Source organism: Delphinapterus leucas, chromosome 6 (genome assembly GCF_059928025.1).
Source record: "Delphinapterus leucas isolate spDelLeu-1000000601 "Yukka" chromosome 6, BTC_Dleu_Yukka2, whole genome shotgun sequence".
Lineage (NCBI taxonomy): Eukaryota > Metazoa > Chordata > Mammalia > Artiodactyla > Monodontidae > Delphinapterus > Delphinapterus leucas.
Window position 1 is genome coordinate 55,827,424 of NC_143134.1, and position 27,343 is coordinate 55,854,766.

At 38.3% G+C, this 27,343-nt stretch overlaps 1 protein-coding gene across 2 annotated transcripts in view; it reads left to right on the top strand.

Moving 5' to 3' along the window:
- Positions 1 to 27,343, top strand: part of MLLT3 (MLLT3 super elongation complex subunit) — a 257,641-nt gene that overhangs the window by 113,912 nt on the left and 116,386 nt on the right. For both annotated transcript variants that reach the window (XM_030763806.2, XM_089913180.1), the window contains one exon: positions 26,712 to 26,794. In XM_030763806.2, coding sequence (XP_030619666.2) covers positions 26,712 to 26,794 — 83 coding nt within the window. The remainder of the gene's footprint in view (positions 1 to 26,711; positions 26,795 to 27,343) is intronic.

Genomic DNA, 27,343 nt, shown 5'->3' on the forward strand with positions numbered 1-27,343 from the left:
CATGGCGGGGGTGGGGGTGGGTATGGAGCAGTTTGATTCCTAACTCTCTCAGTAGGTACCTCACAGTGACATCAGGGATGACAAAATCAGATAATTGTAGAAGTTGAGGCTATCCATTTAGGTGTCTCTTAAATTGTTCTGGGTCTGAGGTCCTTCAGATTCCTGAGGAAAATAGGACCTGTGACACCAACTGGGGAATTAAATCAAGAATTGGCCAAGTGGGACTTCCCTGGTGGTGCAGTGGTTAAGAATCCGCCTGCCAATGCAGGGGACACAGGTTCGAGCCCTGGTCTGGGAAGATCCCACATGCCGCGAAGCAACTAAGCCCGTGCGCCACAACTACTGAGCCTGTGCTCTAGGGTCTGTAAGCCACAACTGTTAAGCCTGCGTGCCACAGCTACTGAAGCCTGCGCGCCTAGAGCCTGTGCTCTGCAACAGGAGAAGCCACTGCAATGAGAAGCCCACTCACCGCAACTAGAGAAAGCCCGTGTGCAGCAACGAAGACCCAACACAGCCAAAAATAAATAAATAAATAAATAAATTTATGAAAAAAGAAGAGAATTGGCCAAGAATCTTTTTTAAATCTAGTTTTTATTGACGTATATTTGAATTACAATGTTGTGTTAATTACTGCTGTACAGCAAAGTGACTCAGTTATACATATATACATTGTTTCTCATATTCTTTTCCATTATGGTTTATCACAGGGTATTAAATATAGTTCCCTGTGCTATACAGTAGGGTCTTGTTGTTTATCCATTCTATATATAGCAGTTTGTGTCTGCTAATCCCAAACTCCCACTCCTACCCTCTCCCACCCCCCCACCCCCTTGGCAACCACCAGTCTATTCTCTATGTCCCTGATTTTGCTTCTGTTTCATAGGTAGGTTCATTTGTGTTGTATTTTAGATCCCACATAGAAGTGATATCATATGGTATTTGTCTTTGTCTTTCTGACTTACTTCACTTAGTATGATAATCTCTGGTTGCATCCATGTTGCTGCAAATGGCATTGTTTTGTTCCTTTTTATGGCTGAGTAGTATTCCATTGTATATACGTACCACATCTTCTTTATCCATTCATCTGTCGATGGACATTTAGGTTGTTTCCATGTCTTGACTATTGTGACTAGTGCTGCTATGAACATAGGGGTGCTTGTATCTTTTTGAATTATAGTTTTGTCTGGATATATGCCCGGGAGTGGGATTGCTGGGTCGTATGGTAATTCTATTTTTAGTTTTCTGAGGAAGCTCCATACTATTTTCCACAGTGGCTGCACCATCTTACATTCCCATCAACGGTGTAGGAGGGTTCCCTTTTCTCCATACCCTTTCTAGCATTTGTTATTTGTAGGTTTTTGAATCATGGCCATTCTGACCGGCATGAGGTGGTGCCTCATTGTAGTTTTAAGAATTGGCCAAGAATATTAATGAGAGATTTAATAACTCTTAGCTGTCTGGCTGAAATGTGTAGGTTCATCATTAGGAAAAGTATATTACTATTCCAGCTCCCCCATACTTAAGAGAATTCATCAAGGAAAGCTTGACTTTGGTAGGATGACTGGCAACAGTTTGCTTATTCTCATTTTCTCTACTTACTTTGGGTTCTTGAATCATAAGTAAGTTTTTATTGATAATACTTATTTTTCAAGGCTTAGCTTTAGGAATATTTCTTAAATACCTCCTATGAAACCCATCCTGATCCTTGCCTTACCATTACTTCTAATATTGCAGTTCTGACATTATAATGATTTATTTTTATAGGTTTGTCTTTTGTTCTCCTTCAAACAGGATCTTTCTGCTCCAGCGATCTTTGTATTTGTAGCACCTAGTACTTAACAGGTGGTCAATTGAGAACTAATTGAGTACCTACTGTGTATCCATCTTTACATGAGGCACTCTGAAATGTTAAAATAAATGGGTTCTTAGTGGATGGCCTTTTCTTGTTTCCAGAAGGGTAGGAAGGCTTGTTCAGGAAGTTAGTGCATGAGTGTTTTGTGAATTAACTGGGTTATGGTTTGATGCCACTGGGCTGTTCAGAAGCACACTTGTGTCTTAAAGAGCAGAGTTGCTCTGAAGTGCCCAGCCAGAAGAGCAAGACTGTCTCCCCAACATATGGAAGAAAAGGAATCCTGACCTTCTTTGCAGAGAGAGGTGGCTTTGAAATAGGCCAGCAGCGGGCTGGCTCCATCTGAAGCTGTCAATCCGCCATTGTGGAGTTTCCATGGGGAAATTTGTCATTGCTCAGCTCGGACTAGGGATTATTCAAGGATATCTTTCTGCATGAAGGGAAACTTCCAGAACTAGAAGCCTCCATATGAAAGGCAAGGAGTCGGATGTGAAAGCAGTGGAAGCCTTGTCACAGGAGCCAGGGGAGGAACTATTTCACATGCTTACTGATTTCTAGGCCCCCTTGCTTTGGGGAGGCCATAGGAAGGATTGAAATGGAAAGGCCCCAGGTCTGCCCCAACAAGTTAGTGGCCTATGGTTTGGCTGTCAAGGAGACAGCATCAGTTCTTTCTGCTAATTTTCTGTGTCTTTTAAGTTCCTGTGTTTTACCTCTACGTTTTGCTTCCTTTGTTGCCTTAAATCTGCTTTCCAAAGACCAAGTCAGTGGGAGAAAGGATATGGGTTTTGGCAAAGGAAGGGAGCGGATAACATACCTCCTGTATTTGTAGAAAGGACTGTACCTTGTTATGGGCTGTAATATTTTCACATTTTACATTGTTGCAGTGGTTCAGAGCATGGGCTTTAGGTAATTTCTACTCATACTTGCACATAAGTCAGCCTGTTGTGTTATATATACTGCAACATTGTTATAAGTTATGGAAATTAAACCATTGTGGTGCATGATTTCCCTGAAAAATATTTCACAGTCTTTATTCAAATTTGGCTCTATCCACAAATAAATATTGTTATCTCTGTGACATTTCAAATGTTGATTTTCATACCCTTTATTTCTAGAATACTTTTATTTTTTAATGAATGTTTTTCACAGCATACCAAGAAAGAAAGCAATGACAGATACTACCACCTGTGTCTGATTAAGGAAATTGAGTCATGGGGAAATTTTGACTTACCTAAACTATCATAGTTGCCTAGTTAGTGGCTACCCAGATCTTTAAACCATAGTACCTGATTTCTCTAGGCCTCATCCTTTTCTCCTGTCTGAATTGCTTGCTGTGAGTCAAATAAGTTAGCTCTTCCCAGGGGAAGGTCTTAGCTTAGAACTGGGCACTAATTTGAAAAAATCCAGGTTTCTTTTTTTAGAATTTTTTTTTGGGTGGAGACAGGGAATCACCTGTGTTCTGTCTTGTAAAAAAAAAGAAAAGCTATAAGAAAGAAGACAGTTTGCTCGAGATATAAAGAGAGGCCAACAGCAGTAACAACATAATAAGCAAATGACTTTGATGAGAAACTAAGAGCATAAAAAGAGCCAGAAATATCTGCCCCCCTTCCCACCCCCCCACCCCCGCAAAAAAAACATAAATAAAAAACCAAACCGGCCGGCAGGATTATTTCATACTAGGACATTAAACTTATAAAGGAAAGCATTTTAAGCAGTTCCTTCCAAATTATCCCTCCCCCTCAGTAACGAAAGAGATCCATCATGTTAGGAATAACACGAGGGAACGAGTTCAGGCCCTGCCAGAGGAGGGCAGGCCAGGATCTCTTTAATCGAGAGCCTTCACATTCAAACTGTCATCAGGTCCTATCACTCTCTTTCTTCATAGTTTCTCAAGTGCATTCCCACAGCTGCAATTCTACTCTGGGCGCTCTGTGGAAAATTCTGTTCTGAGTTCCTAGAGATGGAACTTCCCCTCTGCTGAAGCCAGCCCCCCTCCCTCTCTTCTCTTTACTTTCTACCCCTCCCTCCAGGTGCTTTCACAGGCGTGGCCTCCTTTCCAAATACAACTGCACTGTGAAGTAAGTACTATTCCCTTGTTACATGGGAGGAGAGCTGAGAGGTTAAAATGACTTGCCCCAGGTCATAGCTATTAAGTGGAGGATTTAGAATTTGAAACCAGGTTATCTTATTCCCAGTCCTGTGCTCTTCTCACCTTGCCATAGCTGTCTCTTCCATCTTAAGTGTAGTTTGCAGAGGAAGAGATGTTTGAGGGCATCTTGGAACCTTTATAAGATCGTGATCAGTAATTTTGAGTTGTCCTGGCCAGGGTACAGTATCCCCTTCTGCTGTTCACCAGCTGTAATTCTGGGTTACATTTCTGGCGAACTTTCAAGAGGCCTGCAAGTCAACTGCTGTAGGGTTATTGAGCACCTGTCCCGTGCAAGGTATTGTGCTAGTCACTGGGGGACAGGACAAGGCGAACAACTCTGTTTTCACAGATCTTACACCCCTTTTCCTCTGGTCACCTCTTCATGGAGAGCCAGCAATGTTTATAGATCCCTATAAATGTCAGGAAGTATGTCATGTTAACCTGAGTGGACATATCAGAGAGGCGAGTACAGAGATAGAGGGACAGGATGCTGCTCCCTAGTGCAGCTACTGCCAGTGTAATAGGAATCTGAGATCACAGATGAGTTGCAAAGGACCTCCTCCTCCCTCATCAGGCTGGAACCCCTACACTCAGCTCTAGGGCAGGGTTTAGGGGATCTTGTATCTGAAGGAGGCTGTGTTTTTCTTGACCCAGCCCAGATGATGATTGTGCTTCCTACTTTTGCACTTGTAAATAGGGGATGGAGTTGGCAAAGGCTGGAATAGCACTTCCTCTGCAACCCAATTTTTAAAAAAGCCCTAAATACTTAAATGTTTTACTGGTTAGTAATCTGAAACGTACAGTCATAGGAATTGTTTTTTTCTCTTTTGGATTTTCTCTGTTGCTTTTATATCCCAGTGATTGGTCATCCCATTTTCAGGTAGAAGTGAGCTTGCAAACACAACTCATACCATTAGGATTAGTTCTTTTCAGTGTCTCCTTGTAATAGAACGACTATAGGGCCTGAAAGAACACTATCTCCACCGTCGTTTTGTAGAAGAAACTGAGTCTCAGGGAGAAGTTGTGTGACTCTTTCTGGGCCTAGACCTAGGGCCTCCTGGACCCCAGAGCAGATAAGAGAGGAGGGAATTACTGAGCTTTTTTTCTGTCCAGTTTTATCATCCTTCTGGTCATATGCTCTCACAAAGGTGATAGATTGACGGTCAGCTTCAGTTTGGGTGGCAGAGTTTGTTTTCATTTTTGGAAGTCTACTTTCAAAGATTTTAAATTGGAGATACGAGTGTGACTGCAACAGGGTTTGCTAGCCAAATGCTGTTAAAAACCGGAGCCTGTGTTTCACTCTTCTAAAATACTTCAAAAAAAAGCAAAGGTCATAAGCAACTTGACGAGTTTATTGCCTTAAAAAGAAAAGGAAAAAAAAAATTAAAAGCCTTGAAATTTCCTATCACAACTGAAGTCAACGCATTAGACTTTTTCATTTTTGTTCCAGTTTTCTCCTGGCAAGTAGAAGAATTTAATAAGAAAGGAACCAATGGTTCCAAAACAAATAGGGTGTAAGTCCAAGACATCTAAAGCTTGTGTGGAATCCCTCTGGCATTTATCCCACTGGGCCCCGGGGAAGGGAGGAGACAGAAGTCCATATCCCTCTTCTAGTCAGAGTTGGTTCAATTGAAGGTGAAACTGTCTGTCAAACTATTTTTAGCATGTTTATAGCATGATGGAAAAAACAAAAGACCATAGGTTTTAAAGCCTGGCTTTTATTCACAGATGATAAAGACTGTTTTGTTTTGCTTTAAAGGAGAGACTCCTTAACATACTCTATAGTAATTGACATGAATTTAAACCATGGCATTTTGGCCAATTGATGATTTTTACCATATTCATTATTAACAATTAGTGTTTGATGTTGAAAAACCAATAAAATATCAGTCTTTAGGATGAAGATGCCACTTATTTTTAGATGGGCGTAGAGGGGCTTCAAGATACTGTCTTAGAATGTAAAATGTTCTTCGTTTCAAATGCTTAGAAGATTGGGTTTCATTGGCGTTTCCAAGGAATTTCAACCAGGTATGATATGATTAATGGAGCTTCCAGTATAATTCTGTAAACTTTTGTTTAATTTATGGTTTATATGTTACCATTTACCCTAACATTATTCCTCCATGACTCTTGAATTAAGGTGCCATTCCTTTTTTGTCTTAAGGATATAAATTCTTTGACATTTTTTAGTGGTACTATTTCACAAGTGACTGCTGTAACTTATATTTGCATAATATAATAAAGAAGGAACGTGTGGTTCAGGCATGCTGAAGTGTATGTGGAACCTTTGCTAGATGACATATATGACTCTGGGATATATTCATCAAAGTAAAGTTGCTGTCTCAGGGACTCTGTTTCAAAGTGTTTCTCTGATTTGGGTCTTCTCTAGCTTGTTCAGAAAACCAGCCCACAGACTTGCATCTTCAGTACTTGTGGAGAAGACGGCACAAAATCAAAAGAGCTTGTACATTGCTTAAACACTAGTTTTCCCCTGTGTTTTGTTAGCTTTATTTATCATAAGACATTTTATCCAAAAATGTCTTCACCAAATGGAAGCATTAATGTTTGGACAGTCATTTCCTAACTGGGGATCAAATAAATTTGGAACAATTGGGAAAATTTTTAGGTAGCGTTCTCATATTTGATATTTAGAAAATATGCCTTAGTGAAATGTGTAGTTTGCTCCAGTGTGACAATTTTTTTGCTAAGTGAAATAACACCCTGACTGATATGCTACCTTCAACACTCAAAATATCTATATTTTGGAGGAAGACTCAACTTTGGTGGGTTAATAGCCCTCATATTTAGAGTATGCCAATTTCCTGGAAAAGGTAGCTAATGTAAATAAAAGCAGTGGAAGTCAAATGTGATTTTTCCTTGAAAGCAATGTGAAATTGGGGGCTTCCATTCCTGACCCAGGGACTTTGGGCCAAGTCCCAATGAGCCAAGCACCATTTCCAGTCAGCTGTAAATGAGATATTTCTGATGCTGTTGGATTGTCTTTAATATATATGCATGATTTATTTCAACACTGTATCAATAATAGCAAATTGTATGAAACTGTTTAATATATGTTAACACGCTTTTACATATGTCTTACCTGAAGGTGATTTGTGCCTTATTTTTAATGCAACAGATCAGAATTTGAAAATTATATCATCAAGTGAAAAAAGTGCAGGATGGCTTCTAGGAGGGGGAGATTTGATGGTTATCTTTGAGAAGATTTGTTAAGGCTTAGGGGTATGTAATGTGCCTTTCTTAGATAAGTTAATTATTGAGGGATATCTGTATAGCTGCCCTCTTTCACATTTTAAAAATTTATTGTAGAAAGCATAGCCATTAACAATCAAGTGGTTGGCATTTCTGCTGTGTTTGAATTTCTCCTTTCTAGACTGCCTTCTCATCAGCACAAGTAACTTCACCTTGAGCCTTAAGGTTGTATAAATCATACCGATCTTTAAAATGCAGGAATCAAATCTTAAGGCAAAGGATTTTTCATTCTTTCTTTTTTTCTCTTGCCGTTGCTTCCTAATGTCAAGTGGCCTCAAAACTTTGCCTTGATGAGTGGCTCATAGCCAGTTCATAGAATCAAGCTATTCTAGTTCATCCATGAGCTTTGGATATTGACTTATGACAATAAAGTCCTCCGTTGGTTAGAACACTATTTCTTACACCTATCAACCATTTAAAGATATTTGACAAGTACTGATGGGATTTGGAATCACAATATTTAGAGCATATTCCTGCAAATGAGTATGTTTATTTAAAGTCGAGAAAACTGCTCTCATTAAATTACAGTCATAGGATACTTCTTTGGTCTGCTTTTTTATCCTCTTTCGTCAAACTGCCCTTAGGGCACTGTCTTCTTGAACTAACAGCTAGATCAGAGAGGGAGCTGTATATAGGATGAAATCAAATCAGGGTGGGATAGAAGCTAAGATGTGTAAGATGCTCAAGGTCTCTGCTGATTGAGACAGAGGCTTTTGTGTGCAGATTGAGGCTTGCAGTATATGAGTGAGTGGATTCACGTACAGGAGCAGACTAACAAGGTAGGGTTAGTTCATTTACCAGCAATAACTTGAAAGTAATTGACTGAGTGTAGGGAATATTAATTGTGGCCAGCTAGTCATTGAATATGAAAGTACTCTCAGCTGCATTTGAACATTTACATATCCGCCCAAACCTAATTTTCAAGGTGTTCTAGTTTTCTAAATTTAGCTTGCGTTTGGATTATAACAGATGCAAACTCCTTTACCACTACTCCAAACCTTCTCTTCCAGTTTACATTACTCCTTTACTTAAGTAGGTTATTATAAAAGTTTCTGTGTGGTCTTAAGCTGAAGTTACCGAAGAATCTTTGGTTTCAAATCAGTCCAATAATTAGAGTTATGGAAATGATGTCAGGATCCTCAGAATGATATATTGCAAGTTTAGGAGCCAAGAGACAGAAAAAGATACTCCCAGCCGACACTCACAAATCAGAAGCAGCTGCAGCAAGGTCAGGGTCCCTGTGTGTTAAGGGGCTGGTTATTTTATCAGTTAAGGGAGTCGACTTTATTCCATGTCTCTAGGCATTTAACACTTCTATTGGGCATCATCTCTAGCCTTCTAGGAACAGACGTCAAGCAAGAGTGTGGTACAATAAATTCTATTGGTGCAATGACTAGAAAGTACAGTAATAATTTGCAAGTTGCACAATAATTATTTATGTATTGTGCTTCATTGTTGTACATGGGCCAGGCTTTGAGTCCATTACTGTTAAACAGCCTGCAGCTACTTTGCTCTTTGAGTTTATTAGCACAGTTGGGTTTTTTTCTTGTCTTTTGCTTTTTTTTTTTTTAAATAGGATTATGGTTTTCATAGCAGTGACATTATGGGATTACTTTGTTCTTGACATTTCTTATGGGAAAAGTTTGCTTATTATCTGGTGGATTAAGCTTGAATATTGGACCTAGTCCTATTCCTACCCAACAAATGAAAAGCAACTGTTGTCTAGCCTCTGATGTTTAGAAAGTTCCTTCTCTGACCATGTCCGTGTCTTCCTGGCAGGGACTGCTTGAGCCAGAAAACAGACATACCTTTTGTGTTTTTATCACATTAAGAATCATTAAAAAAAAAAAATCATAAGCGTACTCTTGAGCATTTCGTTTTGTTGTTCATTCGTTTTCTTTCTTTCTCTTTTTTTTAAACAAATTACAGTGGAAGAAATTGACTGTTATAACAGTTTTTCTATTATTAAATAGCATTAGGAAAGGACATTTAGGGGATGATTGTACACAATCCTTTGGTCCTTTCAAAAATAGTCCTGTGTTAGAAAGTGATGTAGTTTATGAGGAAGGAAGTAACTTCACCCAGTTGGCGGGGGAGAAAACAGCCACGTAACTAAAGCAATGAGAAAAAGTGATTCACAGAAAGAGACGTTCTGCTCTGACACAGTTGAGTGTGTGAGAAAATGTCGAGGGGAGTGTTTCTCACACTTGCACAGGCATCAGAATCACCTGAAAGGCTTGGGCAGCAGATTGCCGGAGACATCCCCAGAGTTTCAGGTGCAAGAGGTCCGGGGTAGGGACTGAGAATTGGCACATGTTGCATGATTTCCTCAGGGGATGCTGATACTGCTGATCCAGAGACCACTGCTGTAGTGTAATTAAACTAATGGAGTCTCAGCTAAGAAAAATTTTAAAGTATAGTGCTGGTAACCCCACAGAAAATCGAAAGAATGGCAGTTGAAGTTTGTTCGGGAGGGTGGCTAACTGACTTGGTTGACTAGGAGAGGATTGAATTGTAATTAAGTGGCTGAACTAATATGATTAAGGAAATCATATGGTTTAGAACTTAATATATTTCTAAATTTGGTTTACTTGGCATTGTACTTTAGCTTATAACTTATGTACTTATGAAAAGCTGTTTTTTTGTTTTTTGGGTTTTTTTGGTTAAGAGCTGTTGCATTAAAACATGCATATGCTTACAATATATGGTTAGTTTCAAACCATCCTGAAGTTTGTTCTACCCGGAATGTTCAACCATTGCTACTAGACACTTGGCACTTTCATTCATTTAATACTGCAACCTGGGGATGGGGAGGGGGGAGTTAATTGAAATTCTTAATTTGGATCAAAAGTGTCTGGATAGAAAATGCCTAGCTTATGATTTCTTTAAGGATAAATTCTCATTTTTTCATGCTTGCATTTTTAGTCATGGTATGTAATGTGTGCACTGTTTATGAAAGGAATGAATGAATGGCCAGCAGCACACTTGTTGGAAATAATTAGACCATGGTGGTAATGGGAACCATCCCAGATTAACTCACCCCAAGAAATCTATTGATGATTCGAAAAATTTGCATATTAGCTGATTAATATAGTTTATCTTATCTCAACAAATTTAAGGCAAACTGAAAATCCTAATAGAGTTAAATGATATCTGAGGTTTTAATATCAAAACAAATCTCAAGAAACATTTATTTTGACAGCCACACTATCTAAATGAAAGTAGGGTTAAAGCCATGGAGAGATAACAAAAGCATTTCATAAGATATGAAGTCCAAGTAAGCTATATTGGTAAAAGAATTCAAACACTTCCAAATTGGGGCTTCCCTGGTGGCGCAGTGGTTGAGAGTCCGCCTGCCGATGCAGGGGACGCGGGTTTGTGCCCTGGTCCGGGAAGATCCCACATGCCGCGGAGTGGCTAGGCCCGTGAGCCATGGCCGCTGAGCCTGCGCGTCCCTCAACGGGAGAGGCCACAACAGTGAGAGGCCCGCATACCGCAAAAAAAAACTTCCAAATTTATACCCTTCATATCATTAATCATTAACTAAACTTCCAAATTAAACATAAAATTAATTAAGAAACTTCCAAATTTATATCATTCATTTTAATAGTCTAGCAGAATCATGTTATCCTAATCTGTTTAAAAAATTTTTGTGTTAAGGTCTTTATCTTCCCTGCTACATTGTTGGCAGGGGCATAATATCCACATCCTACTAGAGTCCTAGACCCATCCATGAAATGGTGGGAGGTATTCGTAAGGGCAGAGGCTGTGTTTTAATATCTCTGACACCGAACTCTTGGTTTGTCAGAAATTTTGTTTAAATGACACCTTTCCTTTGTCCCTACTTAGTGAAAATATGCTTAACTGTTGGCAAACTAGTCATGTGTTAAGACTAACGTTCCGTAGGAATTTAGCATTTATAAAATGACTTTCTCATAACTGTTTATATATTACATTGGGTCTACACAGGGATGCCTTTTAAAATTTTATGGACAGAAGAATCTGAGGTAGAAAGAAGTTAAGTAACTTGCCTAAAGTTAGTTACTCCAGCTAGGAAATGTCAGAGCCAGGCAGAGAGCACAGATTTGCTAGTCTAAATTAGGTTTCTTTATAAAATTCAACTACTAATATATCGTGTTTTTTTCATAGGAAAAGGTGTATGGTGGAAGTACACACAGGTGGGAAACCTTAATCTCACTTTTTCTTACTTTCCTAATGTTTTGAAATCCAGAAACCTTGTTCTTCTCCAAATTCATTCAGCCTCACATTGTTTTAAACATTTTTCTTTTATTATACAAGTAAGAATTTTTGTTTTTTTTGTAGAAAAATGAGAAGCTACAAATAAGCAAAAAGGAGAAAATACTTTTCATCCAAGCATCCAGCACAGAGTGCTGGGCATAGAAGCCATTAATAAATATCTATTGATTGAATGCCAGGAATTAGCTCCCTGACCTCTGGGTAAACTGCTTAAGTTGTCATATTCCATCTGTAAAAAAGGGTGGCTGGCAGGGCTCTTGCACTACTTATTTCCTTACGTTATAGATTTATTTGACATCAGTGATCTTTCAGGGACTTGGTGAAAGGTGTTAAATAAATCATACCTTTATTATTATCTCTGAGGAGGAAATTACTTGAAATTTGCTGTTTTTAAATATCTTACTGCTCTTTGTCATAAGTAGGAAAGAAAATGACTTATTTGCAGTGTATGATATGCTTATTTGGGTGGGAGTATGTAGGAGAACAAATGCATTTATTTATAAATAAATCATCATTATAAAATATTAAAAACTTCTTCCTGTGATATTTCAAGTTCTGTTGTTTAGTTTCGACTCTCCCTGAGCCCACACTGCAGTCAGATGGATTTAGAGTTTATCTACCAGCATTTCTTCATGAAAATAGAATAACAAGGAAAAGAAATTGAGAGTAGGGAAAGCTTATTTGATTTCTTGCTATTCTTTCTGGTTGATTGTATTTAGTCCATGGGTATTATAGGGGTATGTGTATATTAATTCATATGATTTACTTAGTTTATTAGGTGATATCAGTGACATTGTCCAAAAATGTGGCTATTTGGAAGAGAAATGAAGTTAGATAGTGGGTTTTCAAAATAGGATATGACAGTACATGAAGAGAATGATTTTTAAAAAACACAAATGTACCTGTTGTCCCATGATAAATTTCAATAAACTGGGCTTTTCTCCAGGTGGGATTATAATGGCTTCAAAATATTCACTAGCATGATAAGCAGATTTTCTTTTTCCTATTGTTTTAGCGCTGTTTTATACTTCCCAAATTTTCTTATAGCTGAGCTTGTATTTCCATTCTATAGGTGGTGTGTGTACATAGAGAGAAATATGTTCATCCATTTAGTTAAATCTCCTGTTAAAATTGGTTGGGACTAGTGGTGGGACAATAAAGTCAACAAACAAAAAAATACCCTGGAAACATAAATTCCTGGCTTATTCTTTATAAATTTTCTTTTCTTTTTATATAAATGAATTGGGTTATAATAGAGTTCTACAAAAAATTAATTGAAAGGCTCTTAGCAAAATTCATATTTCTATTAATATCTGATACTTAATAAATCTAGAATAAATTTTTAAAGTATGATATGACAGTAGGATCTTAAAGTGAAATTTTCACTTAAGGTCCAATAGTTTCATAATAGAAGTGGTTCCCTCTAACGGTTATTTTGGGACTTAGTTCACCTTCATTCAGTTTTATAATGTATCTTTTGGAATCGACTCAGTGAAAATTACTATGGTCACACTTTAAGAGGAGTAATTTTTCTTCTGATTTACACTGAATGAGCGAACATTAGCTAGCTCTTCAAGTTAGGGTCTTAATTATTCTCTTGTTTGACCTTTGTCTATAACATTTGGTTTGAGTTGTGTTCTTCTCTTTGACTTTAAGATTCAGCCACTGGCAGGAGCCTTATTTAATCTTTCTATTGAGCTGTTTCATCTCCTTGAATAGGACATAAACCTATTCATCAACCTATCTTTCATATGGGCATGCTGTTCTGGAATACTATTAAGATTGAGTGCATTGTGGCAGGGTGCATTCTATTTAAAAAGCAATGTAATATGTTTCAGTGTGATTAAGAACAAGGGTTTTACAAGTGCAGTATAGAGTAAAATCATAACACTCAAGGGTTTTTTACATAATGTGCTATGCCTAATGTGCAAACGGTTGGTTTAATTTTTTACTTTAGCTTTTTCAAAGCATGGTGTTTCTCATAAATGCTGCCAGTATGTTCTGATGTTTCATTCCTTAATACTTGAGCTGATATGGTACTATCACTAAATTATATCAAGTTCCCGAGGAATCAAATTTCTAGTTTGATTTATACAGGTAAAACAGGGTCTCACTCAGTAGATTTAATCTGACTTCATAATCAGAGTGAAAACAAGAAAATGAAAATCTAATTTATAGAATTTTTTTGTGTGTGTGGGCAGCCCCTATTAAAGAAATTCAGTATTTATTTATTTATTGGTCTAATAAAAATTAAATTCTCTTCTAAAAAGCACTTACCGTGAAACATTTTTAAAAATTCAAGTGTGATTCTGAATCTTTGTTTTGTTTCTGTTCTTTTGTTTTGTCCCAATTTCCTGACTGTGTTATAGCAGATGTGGTATTTTAGCTGAGAGTTGTTTTATGCTTAAATGAAGATCCTAAAAAACAAAATGCATTTGCCTTCAAGTTAAAAGTGGCACGTATGACTTGTCTTTGGAATAACAGAATTGTAGATCTAGAAGCTGCCTCTGGGGTGAGTGGTGAAAGGGACTCTCCAAAGGTCAGATGGCAAATTTGTGGTAGAAACAGAGCCAGGACCACGTCTCTTGATTCCTTGCTAATTTATCTGTTACTACCCCACAGGACTCAAATTCAGATTGCATTTCTATTTTCTGTTGGTTTGTTTTATTGCAGTATTTCAGTTACTGCTTTATAATACATAACCTTGGAAACTTTATTTACAGCTTGTTCATAACATGAGCTAGTTTGGGCTTCATGAGTTTGAAGGTGGGCTGACTTTGTGAACCGCCGGCTAGTACTTTTAGTGGCGGGTTGAGCCAAAAGAATTCCAAAGTGAAGAATATTTTCCTTTTTCATATATCCCTGTCAAGAATCCCTAGGGCCAAAAATAAAACCAGATAGAAGAATGCTTAATTAAACTGAGGGTAAGTATGTAAATTTAAATCTGTTATTTGGACAGATTTGGGGGAAATTTCACAAGAAGGTCTCTAATGTTTATGGTTTGTGTTTGACTACTGTTAGATTAGTAGATGATTTCTAGTTTCCAGAAAGTGTTCTCAAGCTTTATAGGGATTATCTCATTTATGCCTTTAGCATGGTGGATGATCTCTTAAAGCTTAATGAATGGTATGATATAGGTAATAGCATTAGCTCCATTTTATAACTGAGAGAATAGGATGTATTATGCTAGTGTCCAAGGTGGGATTTGAACCAAGGGGTTCTCAAAACCCCTGGCTCTCGACCTCTAAGCTCTTCTGCTTCCACATTACACACAATTTCCTGTCAGAAAATGATGCCTACCACTAAACTGAAGTTTTCAAGGGGCTTTGCTTTAAGTTAGCAAACATTTTTACACTTCCTACTGTAAACCTGAGAATTCCATGTACTTGAGAATTCTCACACTTATATTTGGGATACAGTAGTAATTTCTGGGGTCATCTTAAATTGCAGCCTCTTTTTCCTCCTCTTTCTTCATATTCAGTCTTAATTTCTACACTTCCCCTTTTCCTTACCTTATTTGGAGCAATAGTCAGTGTGCCTTGGGCATTATTTGGATACCTTCATTTCTATTCTTAAAAGAGTAAGTGATTCTCTCTTATTCCCAAATAAGATTAAAGCTGCTAGCTAGCCCTTGGCTCCTAAATTCTTTACCAATGTCCTGTTTCTTTACCTTCCTCTTAGAAAACTTGTTTCCTTGGTATTGTATCTTAAGATTGAAAAGAACCACGAAGAAATACCTACCTCAGTTACCCATCCAGTGGAATGTTTCTCCCATACTCCTGCTTGGACTATAATCTTTTCCTAGAATCATTACTACTCATTAAAAATTTCTTCCTCCTTTTGACAATATCATACCTGCTTTCTTTTTTTTCTTTTGGCTGCACCTCGCAGCTCGCAGGATCTTAGTTACCCGACCAGGGATTGAACCTGGGCCACGGCAGTGAAAGAGCGGAGTCCTAACCACTGGACCGCCAGGGAACTCCCCAGACCTGCTTTCTTTAACCATACAACAATGAAACCCAATGACTGACTCCCTCTTTGCTTCTCCCTGGTTTGTTCCCTAAGCTTTTCAGTTTGTGAGTTTCCACCTATAATATTGACTATTAATGGTTTTTGTGTTTGTTCTGATTTCTCTTTCTTTTATATTTGTACTATTTCCCCCTATTAAATAATTCCTGGAATTCAGAGGCCATGAGAGGTACCATGCAATTAGCACTGCATTTGGTAATCGGAAGGTATTTTGTAACATTTGACCCCATAAGAGTAGCAGCTGGTTTTCTCCTCTTGCTCCCTGTCTCTGTTTAGCTCAAAGACATACCAGAGGGCTTCCCTGGTGGTGCAGTGGTTGAGAGTCTGCCTGCCGATGCAGGGGACACGGGTTCGTGCCCCGGTCCGGGCAGATCCCACATGCTGCGGAGCGGCTGGGCCTGCGTGAGCCATGGCTGCTGAGCCTGCGCATCCGGAGCCTGTGCGCCGCAACAGGAGAGGCCACAACAGTGAAAGGCCCGTGTACTGCAAAAAACAAACAAACAAACAAAAAGACATACCAGAACTGCAAATCTCAGTGAGAAATCAGTGTAGCTCACTTTTATAGTCAGGACAGAGAGAAAGCAGTAGATCACTTCTCTGTTCAACAGGAGCAAGCAAAAAATCATACTCTGTGAAAGTAGATTTACTTTAATGATATAGTTAAATTTTTATAGTACTTTTGAGCAGTGGTGTCAGACTTTATTTTAGCAGTGGCTTACTTTTTTTTTTCACATAATCTGAAGGGACCCTGATCCTGTATCTAAAACTCAGGATTGGTCCTTAGGCTATTTACAGTTTCATTGTTTGGGGCAAGCACCCTATTGCTTTTGTAAAAGCAGTACACACTGCTGGGGTGTAGGGTTTTCTGGAACACAGTCTGAAAACCCTTGCTTTAGGAGAGTGGAGAGACAGAATTTTCCTTGGTTTATTTGGGAAGATTGAAAGATTGTCAGACTGAACAGGAACCACATTCTTGTATGCACTGTGTCTAAACAGTTGCCATCATATCAGTATCACCCTCATTCTGTCTTCATTTGGAATATCTAATGGAGCTTAAATCAATTAGGATACTTAGGATAGGCTATCTCTGTGCCAAAATGCCAAACAGAAAAAACGAAGTAGAGTCCACAAGATGTTGAAAAGGAATCTTGTTTTTAGCTCTTTCTCTAAAGTTAGAACAGTTCTGATCCCTTCCCTGGAAGCATTTTTTTTTTCTCCCCCTACTGAAAAGGGAATAAAGCAAAAATTGAGAAGAGAAAAATTGGATCATTGACCTTTTTTGCATGATTATATTTTGGTGTTTCTGTGAAGTTAGTTTGAGGTGATCTTTTAGGCTATTGTATTTTTTTTTCAAATTCAGTAGAAAATGAGTCTCAACTTTAATTGATTATATTTACTTATTTTATAACACATTGCCACTTCTGTCACCCTAATGCAGTTGATAGCTGTCTTGTGTGTAACACCAATTCGTAATCCTCTGCATTGAATACTTAAAGGGTGAGTATTAAAAATTGCATGCTATACAAGAAGAGATGGGTGTACCACATTTAAAAGTGGCTCTTACACATTGTGCACTTATTAAAAGAAAAAAATGAAGCTGAAAAATATCCCTTTAATATGAATGTGTTTGAGGAAATCGTAACCTCTGTATTCTAATATTTTGAGTGTCATCACTTTTGTATCCTTCCTTTCCTTCTTGATCCAGGTAGCTTTTTCCCTTGCAACACTGCTTCCCTCCCCTTGAGTAGGTAGCTTTACAGTTGTGATCTTTCTTTTTCTCAAATTGCACTTAAAATCCACTTCTTTTTTTGGGGTTGACCTTCCTTAGTCCAGATGCTTCCTTCTGTACTGTGTTTAGGAACTCTATTTCAAGGGACATACTTAAAAAAAAAATCTCTTACTTAAGATTAGGTTATACAATTCCCAATAATTATATCTACCTAAAAAACCTTCATGATGAAGAATCATAACAAAGGTTTTGTAAGTAGATGCAAAGTGTTTTCTTGGGAGTTCGTAGCATTGGGAGAATTTAAGATTTGAGAAATGAGATTGTGAGGTCATAAGAGCCAAACCTACGTGAGTGTTAAATGGTGAATTCAGGATGGGAGAAAATGTTCAGGAAGGAGGAAGTAGCCTTCACTTCAGCTAGAGAGGAAAATCCAGGTAAGGGGCTAAGCAGCCCTGGAGGCAGGTATAAAGGCAGGCTTTCTTTAGGTTGTTTACACATCTGTCTCTGTAAGCAACATAAATAGCGCTTTTTTCCACCTGGCCAACACATACCCTGCTCCTTTTTTATTTTGAGGTCTCAGCTTAAATGTCACCTCAGGAAGGGTGTATTCATCTAAAGTAAAGAGGAACTCTCCCATTTCCCTCATGTCAGCCTGCTGTATTTTCATTGTAGCACTTAATACTTTCTCGATATTTTCTTGTACGTGTATTCTTTCTTCTCTCCTCCTCACCCTCCCTGCCTCCTAACAGTGGACATAAGGTTAATAAGTGCAGGGGACATGTCAGCTGTGTTTATCGCTCTATCTCATGTCCCTAGAATAGAACCTGCACTTAGAGGACAGTGTCTTTGGCTAGACTGTCATCTGCTTGAGAGCAAGATTCCACCTTATCTTTGTAGCCCTATGATTATATAGTGCCTGTTGAATTGAATTAATTAGGGTAATATTATTGAGAAGATAGGATAATTTTATAAATGAAGACATTATATTCCCTTTTTCCCTCTAAATAAAAAGCAGTATCAGTCTTAGTGATAGCAGGGCCAAGTGTAAAACCTGGGATAAAACTGGGTAAAACTTTGATGCCAGAGGACTGTCCCAAGGGTTGTTGACTTCTGCTATTCCAGAAATCATGAGGGGATTATTTTAGGAAGTGAGATTCTTCAATGGCTCTTTATATATTTGATTAAATAATAAAAAGCAATATTAGTTTCAGATGTACAATATAGTGATTCAGAACTTTTATAGATTATACTCCATTTAAAGTTATTATAAAACATTGGCTATATTCCCTGTGCTATACAATATCTCCTTATAGCTTCTATGCATACATTTATTTTATACATAGCAGTTTGTACCTCTTAATCCCATACGCTTATCAAGCCCCTTCCCCCTTTTCTCTCCCCACTGGTAACCACAAGTTTGTTCTCTGTATCTGTGAGTCTGTTTCTGTTTTGTTATATTCATTCGTTTTCTTTTTTAGATTCCACATATAGGTGATAAATATTTGTCTTTCTCTGTCTGACTTATTTCAACAAACATAATACCCTCCAGGTCCATCCATGTTGCTGCAAATGGCAAAGTTTCATTCTTTTTTATGGCTGAGTAGTATTCCAGTATATATATGTGCCACATCTTCTTTATCCATTCATCTGTTGATGGACACTTAGGCTGCTTCCATATCTTGGCTATTGTAAATAATGCTGCTCTGAACATTGGTGTGCATGTATCTTTTCCAATTAGTGGTTTTGTTTTCTTTGGATATATATACCTAGGGTTGGAATTGCTGGATCATATGGTAGTTCTGTTTTTAGTTTCTTGAGGAACCTGCATACTGTTTTCCACAGTGGCTGCACCAGTTTACATTCCCACCAGCAGTTCTGATGACCAATTTTTTTGATGTAGTAGTACACACTGAAATGAAGATGCTCCTGCCAAATATTGGGAGGATCTTAGTTATTTCCCTAGAAGACCATTTTCCATGTAGCTAATGTTGCTTTTCCAGATGGACCTTATGAAATATGGTATTCTGAAAAATATTTTGCCCAAGGTTTAACTTTAAAAGTGGTGGTCTCGGGCTTCCCTGGTGGCGCAGTGGTTGGGAGTCCGCCTGCCAATGCAGGGGACACAGGTTTGTGCCCCGGTCCGGGAAGATCCCACATGCCGCGGAGTGGCTGGGCCCATGAGCCATGGCCACTGAGCCTGCACGCCTGGAGCCTATGCTCCGCAACGGGAGAGGCCACAACAGTGAGAGGCCCACGTACCGCAAAAAAAAAAAGTGGTGGTCTCCTTAAGATAGAAATATTAAGATTTTTTCAATTTAATAGTTTTCAATAAAAGAATTAGGTCTGTCTCTAGGTTGAACTTTCTCTGAAGATACAGTTTTACTCTTTATTATCAGATTAGCCCGGATAGGTATTTCCACTAGGCCAATCATTTGAAGCAATGCTGTATACTGAGTTATATTGAGGGAACTTGGGACAGGTTGGTTGTTGTGCTATGATTTTTAGTGAAAGATGTAAGCTTGAAGACTTATATTTAATATTTCCTAACAATTTGTAATGTTATGTAGTTTTGGGCACTCCCTGTATTTTGTTGACTTATTTGTTATGTGTTCCTTGAAGAAATGATTATGAAGGTGGTCTTATTTTAATATCATGGTTATATTTTCTCCAGATGAAATGTATTGACTTAACCTCAGCTAGACGGGCTAGTGACGCAACTCCTCTGAAAGCTGAAAACGTGCATACATGTAAAAAAAAAAAAAAAATCCTCTCTTTTCCCCCACTACCTGGAGAGAGAGCCATGGATATTCTGAGTCTATACGTAAAGATTCCAAATTACTAACCAATGAAGTCATTTGTATGTATCATCATTAAGATTTTTCAACATAGCCAATGTGGAGTCTTGAACTCTTATTCCAAATCTAGGAGTTTTGTGTAACATTCAAAATTAATGATTCCTCTTTTGTATGTTATGCAGTTTTACCCTCCCTGAGTTTGGATGTGAATTTCTGAGTGTGTATGGTACGAGTTCTCTATAGAAGTATAAACTTCATCCATATTATCTGTTTTTTTATTCATCATTTTCAGTGTTTCTTCTTATACTGACTGTTCCACTATGCTGTTACTTTCCTAACGCCTTTGCTCATACTTTCTGTTTGCCACCCAGGCATTTCTTGTCAGCTGCCAGGCTTGCCCCATCTCCTCCTTTGAGGTCATACTAAAGTTACGTTTCATTGATTCTACTCAGTTTCATAAAGGGTGGGCTGGGTTCAGAGATGAAAAGAGTCCTGAGATACAGCCTTAGCCCTTGGAAAGCACACAGTTAATCTAGGGTGAGGATGGGGCTTGATAGTAGCATATATATTAGGATTTGCTAATAAGATCAGTGAGAAAAAAGGTTGAACCCAGAAGAGGGACAGTGCCATTTTTGTTTTGGAGTATTGACAGAAGGCTCTCCAGAGGAGGTCTGTTTGAGTTGGTCCTTAAATGGTGAATCCTGAGGAGGTAGACATGTGTTTTACATCTGCCTAGTTAGCTAACTATATCTAGTTTGTTTCTTTGTAATTTTATGAAAGTTATTTAGAAAGTTATCTTGTGTGGCCACAGTTCTTTATTGTATAGGAAACAATTAGATTTTCACAATTGCATTTGAATTTTTTAAAAAGTCAACAAGGTGAAAACAAGTCAACAATACAATTCAAAAATTGCGCGATGTTATCTTTAATCCTTTTTCAGGGAAATGAGGAAGTGACACAAAGGGGGAAAGCATTTTTTTGTTATTTGGAAATACCTGTTTTGAAATGGGCTGAATAGAAGCAATGGCAGAATCCGTGTGTGTGTGTGTGTGTGTGTGTGTGGTGTGTGTGCGTGCATGCGTGAGCTTATAAAAACAAAAACAAAATCCAACCGTTGATTTTTGTTCTTTTCAAAATGTCAGGAGTGTAAAGGCTGGGCCATGTTCGGTGGCAGGGTGATGCCCAGACTGCTAGATGTTAGTCTTTGGATTTCCAGACACACAGAACAGGGGCAGCAAGATGGCCATGTAGTACCCTGCTTCACTTTTCTTAGGGGCTCTGATGTGGTGGAACTGAAGCAGGAAGAGAAGGAGTCCAAAATGCTGAAGCTGGAAGGGACATTGGGCACAAAGCCATGGTAATAACCAGTCTGTATATATAGAGAGTTTGGTGTGGGAGGGCTCTGCACTGTAAATAAAGTAAAAGCAATAATTATCAATGGGCACCCGGGCCATGTCCTTATCAAAAGTATTCAGATGTGTGTAAAGTCTAGTGTCTAAGCAAATAGACTGGAGAGAGGCTCTGGAGAGGAATCTGCCAGCTATTTTCCTAAGGATTTGGGAAAAGACTGTTGCCTAATGATATTTTCTAAAGCTTATTACATGATGGTCTTGTGGATCTGGAGGAGTTCTTTTCTTTCTTTTTCTTGTTTTTTGTTTTTGGTGCTAAAAATGAGATATTTTAATAAATTAAGTTTACTTATTGTATATATAACATTATATAAGCACAAATTCATTTATTCATCTAGGTAGCACTTATTTCTTTGTATCAAGCATAGCTATTTTTCAAGCCTTTTTCTCCTAAAGGATTAATATTAAAAATCTCAGGTAATAAGAAAGGATTTGACTTATTCCAGGCTAATCAAATCATGACTTTTTTCCCTTTTCATGTGTTTTTCTTCTTTTTGTACATTTTCCACTCAACTTAAAAATTAAATAGATTAATGGTCAATGTATATAGTTAACATCATTCTAAATACTATGTATATGGGTTTATATTGTGCCTATTATTTTGAGAAGCTATTTTAGGGGGGGGAAAAAGCCCAATTACTCATTATTTATGAAAACTTTGGTCTGTTCCTCTCAGGCCTAAATTTTGGGTGTTGTGTGTGGGTAGATCTGCATGGAGTTTTGAAAATGTCTTCTAGTTAGAGCTTTGGGGCACATGAGTAGTAATGTGCAGAAGGAGAGGAAAAGGGAAATGTTATTTATGGCTCTATAGTGTTAGTTTCAAAATGATGTTGGAGATCTTCTGGCCCAATTTGTTAACTCAATTTCTTAAAATTTGGTACTATAGAATTAGAATCAGTCCCACATTAGATACTCAGCTTTCAAGAGACTACTTCTCTGTGGCAACACTTTCTATCACCTCTACCAATTTTTAAAAGATTATTTTGCTTGTAGTGCGTTTGGAGAAGAATTTGACTGGCTAATATCAAATCATTGCTGCTTGTAGAAAGCAACTTCTTTAGCAATGGTAGATCAGTGAAGAGTGACATGAATCCTTTTTTTTTTTAATTGAAGTATAGTTGATTCACAGTGTTGTGTTAATTTCTGTTGTACAGCAAAGTGATTCAGTTATACATATACATACATTGTTTGTTATATTCTTTTCCATTATGGTTTATCACAGGATACTGAATATAGTTCCCTGTGCTATACAGTAGGACCTTGTTGTTTATCCATCCTATATATACTAGTTTGTATCTGCTAACCACAAACTCAAGAGTGGCATGAATCTTTAAGAAATTCAATTCAACAAATATTTATTGAACACCTATTATTTGGTGCTCAAATAATAATGGTGGGGTTGCTGACCTCAAGTCGCTCAGTCTAGCGAGGAGTCTGAGCGGTGAATGAACGTTATCAGGCTGCCTGATAAGTAAGTGCAACAAGAGAAGCTTGGAAGAGGAACAGAGAGACGTTCTGAGGGAGCCAACATCTCAGAATTTTGGCTGGATTTTGACAGGAATAAGAGTTCCCAGTGATTTCTACTGAATTAATGTGCATAGTTTAAAGAATGAATATGAATCCTCCCATTTTATTGTCACCTAAAAAAATGTGATGGCTTTCTATAGATGCGTATCCCTTCAGTAACTTATGACATTTGGCCTTTTATTACATAGATCTTAATAGATCCTTAAGGTTAGAAACTCATGTTAATGATTCTGATTATAAAACAGTCGAATAAATAAACTACTTCCCCTAATTTGACCTTTTTTCAGATTAGAACTGTAAATTTGTATTTGCATTGCTACTGCTTTTCTGTCGTGTTTATTGTGAATAAAAAGTTTCTATTGTTTGCTTCTAATTGAGAACTCAGGGTGCTCAACAGACATTGTTCATTGTTATTTATGAAAATACTGCATTTAAAAATAATTGAGGTATGAGTTGGTAAACAGTTTCTTATAAAACTAGACTTCTTTGGAATAGTAATACATAACAGATCATTTCCTTTAAAGGGTGGGAAAAAAATTTAAGACCTTCAACTATAAGATGTGCTCACTAACAGCTGTTTTCTATAATAGGAGCATTTTGCATGCAGAATAGAGAAAGTGAACTGTACAAAAGGGTGTAGAGAGGAACAGCTATAACTTCTCTGGCATCTACAGCAGCCCACAGAATAAACTTCCTTCGAATGGCATTGGCATAATTAATCCCAAGCAACCTGGACACTGAAACTGCTGTTCTGAAAAGGGGCTCTGCAGCCTGGAAATGTCATGGATGTAATGCTATCTTTCTAGCTGGGGTGGGGTGCTCATGCATTTAGTGGCACCCTGCTCAGTGTTCAGGGTATTTGAATATTCATGATAGGTTGGCAGGTGGCCAGTGGATGCAGGGCTGAAGCCACTCTGAGTCCTTTTGCTTTTTCATTTTTTATTAGAGAAACTTGTAAGGTCAGGTGAGATGCCTCATTCATCATCATTTACTTCTTCTGATGTCAGTTTGGGGAAATTTTCCTAAGGTGGGCTACAGGAGACTGCCAAGTGTTAAAATCCTGTCTTCAGGATACCTCTTTGTAATCGTATTTGTATTCATGGAGTGTCTAACCAATTTTTAAGTACATCATCATCCTCCCCTGCCTTAAAAATGCCTCAGACTTGTATTTCCCCACATATATAATCTTCTTGAGTCTTGATAGCCATGCTTACAATGTGTAGATGATGTTCTCTCTTTTAAGGGGAACGGGGGCTTTGCTGGTGGCACAGTGGTTAAGAATCCACCTGCCAGTGCAGGGTGCCCTGGTCCGGGAAGATCCCACATGCCACGGAGCAAGTAAGCCCGTGCGCCACAACTACTGAGCCTGTGCTCTGGAGCCTGTGAGCCACAACTGTTGAGCCCATATGCCACGACTACTGAGGCCCGCACACCTAGAGCCCGTGCTCTGCAACGAGGAACCACCTCAATGAGATGCCCATGCACCGCAACGATGAGTAGCCCCCGCTCGCCGCAACTGGAGAAAGCCCGCGTGCAGCAACGAAGACCCGACGCAGCCAAAAATAAAAAATATATATATATAAAGGGAATAGAACTAGAGCTGTCTAGAGAATCCTTAGTCCAGGGCCGTGGAACTGAGTCTTCTAATCCAAATCCAGGGCTCTGTACTTTTCTCCTTTCTACTTTCATCCGAAAGGTTTACATGACAATTGGGTATTTACAGGTTAGATTTCCTGCCTTACTTCTGCCACTTCTTTATGTGTTCCAGGACCTATCCTGTGTCTTTTACATACGTCACCTTGTTTAGTTCTCACATTGTCCAGGCAAGGCACCTGAGGTTCAGAAAACTGGAGTAACTTTCCAGAGGTAGCCTGGCTAGTTCGAGGTGGATTCCGGATTGACACCCAGGCATGCCTGAGCCCTTGACACTCCTTATGTTCCTGAGTAAATGTTTCTGCCCTTATGAATTGGGAGATTGGGATTGACATATATACACTATTGATACTATATATAAAATAGATAACTAATGAGAACCTACTCTATAGCCCAGGGAACTCTGCTCAATGTTCTGTGGTGACCTAAATGGGAAGGAAATCCAAAAAAGAGGGGATATATGTATACGTATAGCTGATTCACTTTGCTGTACAGCAGAAACTAACACAACATTGTAAAGTAATTATACTCCAATAAAAATTAATTAAAAAAAATTTCTGTCCTTGGGGAGTGAAAGGGAATTAGAGACGAGGTTCCTGAATATATGATAATAAGGAAGTCTGTTAAGTGTCAAATCAGTGATTCAGACAGTTCTTTGGGAGGGTAAAAGGAGAAGAGAGGATAGTACTCTGTGGTGCTCTGGAAAGGCTTTGTGAAGAAATTGAGATTTGAACTAGCAGAGTATACTAAGAGTAGCATCAAAGTGCGATGGAAGGAAAGAGGACAGAGCATAGGTGGGAAATACTGGACATGTTTTGGGGGAATTGATGCAATTGAATGAAGCATAGGAGGATTGGTGGGTGACAAAAGGAGGAAGGGTTTAAAAGGCAGACTGGAGCCCTGCTGAAGTGGACTTGGGCTACCAGGTTATGTATATGTACTATGGGGTATATGGCCTTGATGTTCAACATGTACATTTTTAATTCTTTGTGATACTTACCAGCAGAATGCAGTCTTAACTAGAATAGCTCAGTTGGCTTGCAACTGATTTTTTTTTTTTTTTTTTTTGCTGTACGCGGGCCTCTCACTGTTGTGACCTCTCCCGTGGCAGAGCACAGGCTCCGGATGCTCAGGCTCAGCGGCCATGGCTCACGGGCCCAGCCGCTCCGCGGCATGTGGGATCTTCCCGGACCGGGGCATGAACCCGTGTCCCCTGCATCGGCAGGTGGACTTTCAACCACTGCGCCACCAGGGAAAGCCCTTGCAACTGATTTTGATTTAATGGAAATTTTAGTGGGGTGAAATCATATTTAGCTTCTTAGGGCATCTCTCATTTCCCAAGAGCTTGCCTAAATAGTCTTGTCTAAATAAGTCTTTCTTCATAAGAATACAAAAACCTTATTGTTTCTTATGTATTCTTATGATGTGAATAGTTTTGAAGTCTTTGTATGTATTGCAGTATTTCAGTAAGTATTCCTTTGGGGGTAATGGGGGATAATAAGTCTTAATGAACACCAATAACATTGGGAGACACTGGGTTTGGGATTTCTCTAAGGAAGGAGGGTGGTCCTGCCACCTTTTGGTACGGAAATTAGGATATCTCAGAGAACTGAGGGGTTTGGGGTAGTGTGATGTCCATCAAAGACTAGACATAGATAATATGTTTGTTAGGTAACTTATAGTTGTTTTCAAGCTTTCAGTCACAAGGTGCTGTCCTCAGTTTCCCTAAAGTGTTAGGGCAGGGTGATAATCACTAAAGTCCAGTCATTCATGACCATGGTTGACTGTGATGCACTATCCCCCATCAAGATTTGAATAAATAACTTACATATTTGATTTACATAGGAATATTATTATTGTAGATTCTGAACAAGAAGTAAAGAACAAATCAGAGAGTTAGCTGGGGCTTGGCAAAGGGCTGTGAAAATTGAGATTGATGTAGGTGGTAGGATAGGATTTTTTTTTTCGTGTTTTTAAAGGAAAGAAGAATGTGTTTTTGCCTGTTAATCTCATCTCACTTTTTTTCTCTTTTTTAATGTTGCAGTGTGCAAAGATCCACCTTACAAAGTAGAAGAATCTGGGTATGCTGGTTTCATTTTGCCAATTGAGGTTTATTTTAAAAACAAGGTATGTAATCTTTACTCATTAATTTTTCAATAGAAGATCCTTCATTAACCAAATGATGTTTAAAATAGTTTTGATTCATAAGCACTTCTATCACTAGATGATTTTAAAATGAAAGTTAAAATTTGTCTTCTAGGAATTTTGGCTATTGTTGTCCTTAATTAAAGAGGAAGTGGCTAGAGAAAGATAATTTCAGTTCTGTGAAGTCAGATTATATGAAATTCATTAAATGTTTCTTTTAAGAGAAGAGTCATTACCTTTTGAAAAAGAAGATTAATATATGTTTGTACAATAGAAAAGAGAAATTACAGCTTTTCGGTGAAATGATCCTTTTCTCATTTTCATAATTCTAGAATTTGAGACTTACAAAGAATAATCTCTCCTTTACCTTTATCGGATACACACATGTGACACACATATATACAATTATATCAGCAAGTAGATATTACGGATTCTATTGGATTTTAAAAATTTCAGCAGTGCATATATGGCAAAACACGCAGACTGTATAATATTGGACACATCGCTCAACCTCTGTGGGGCTCACTATCA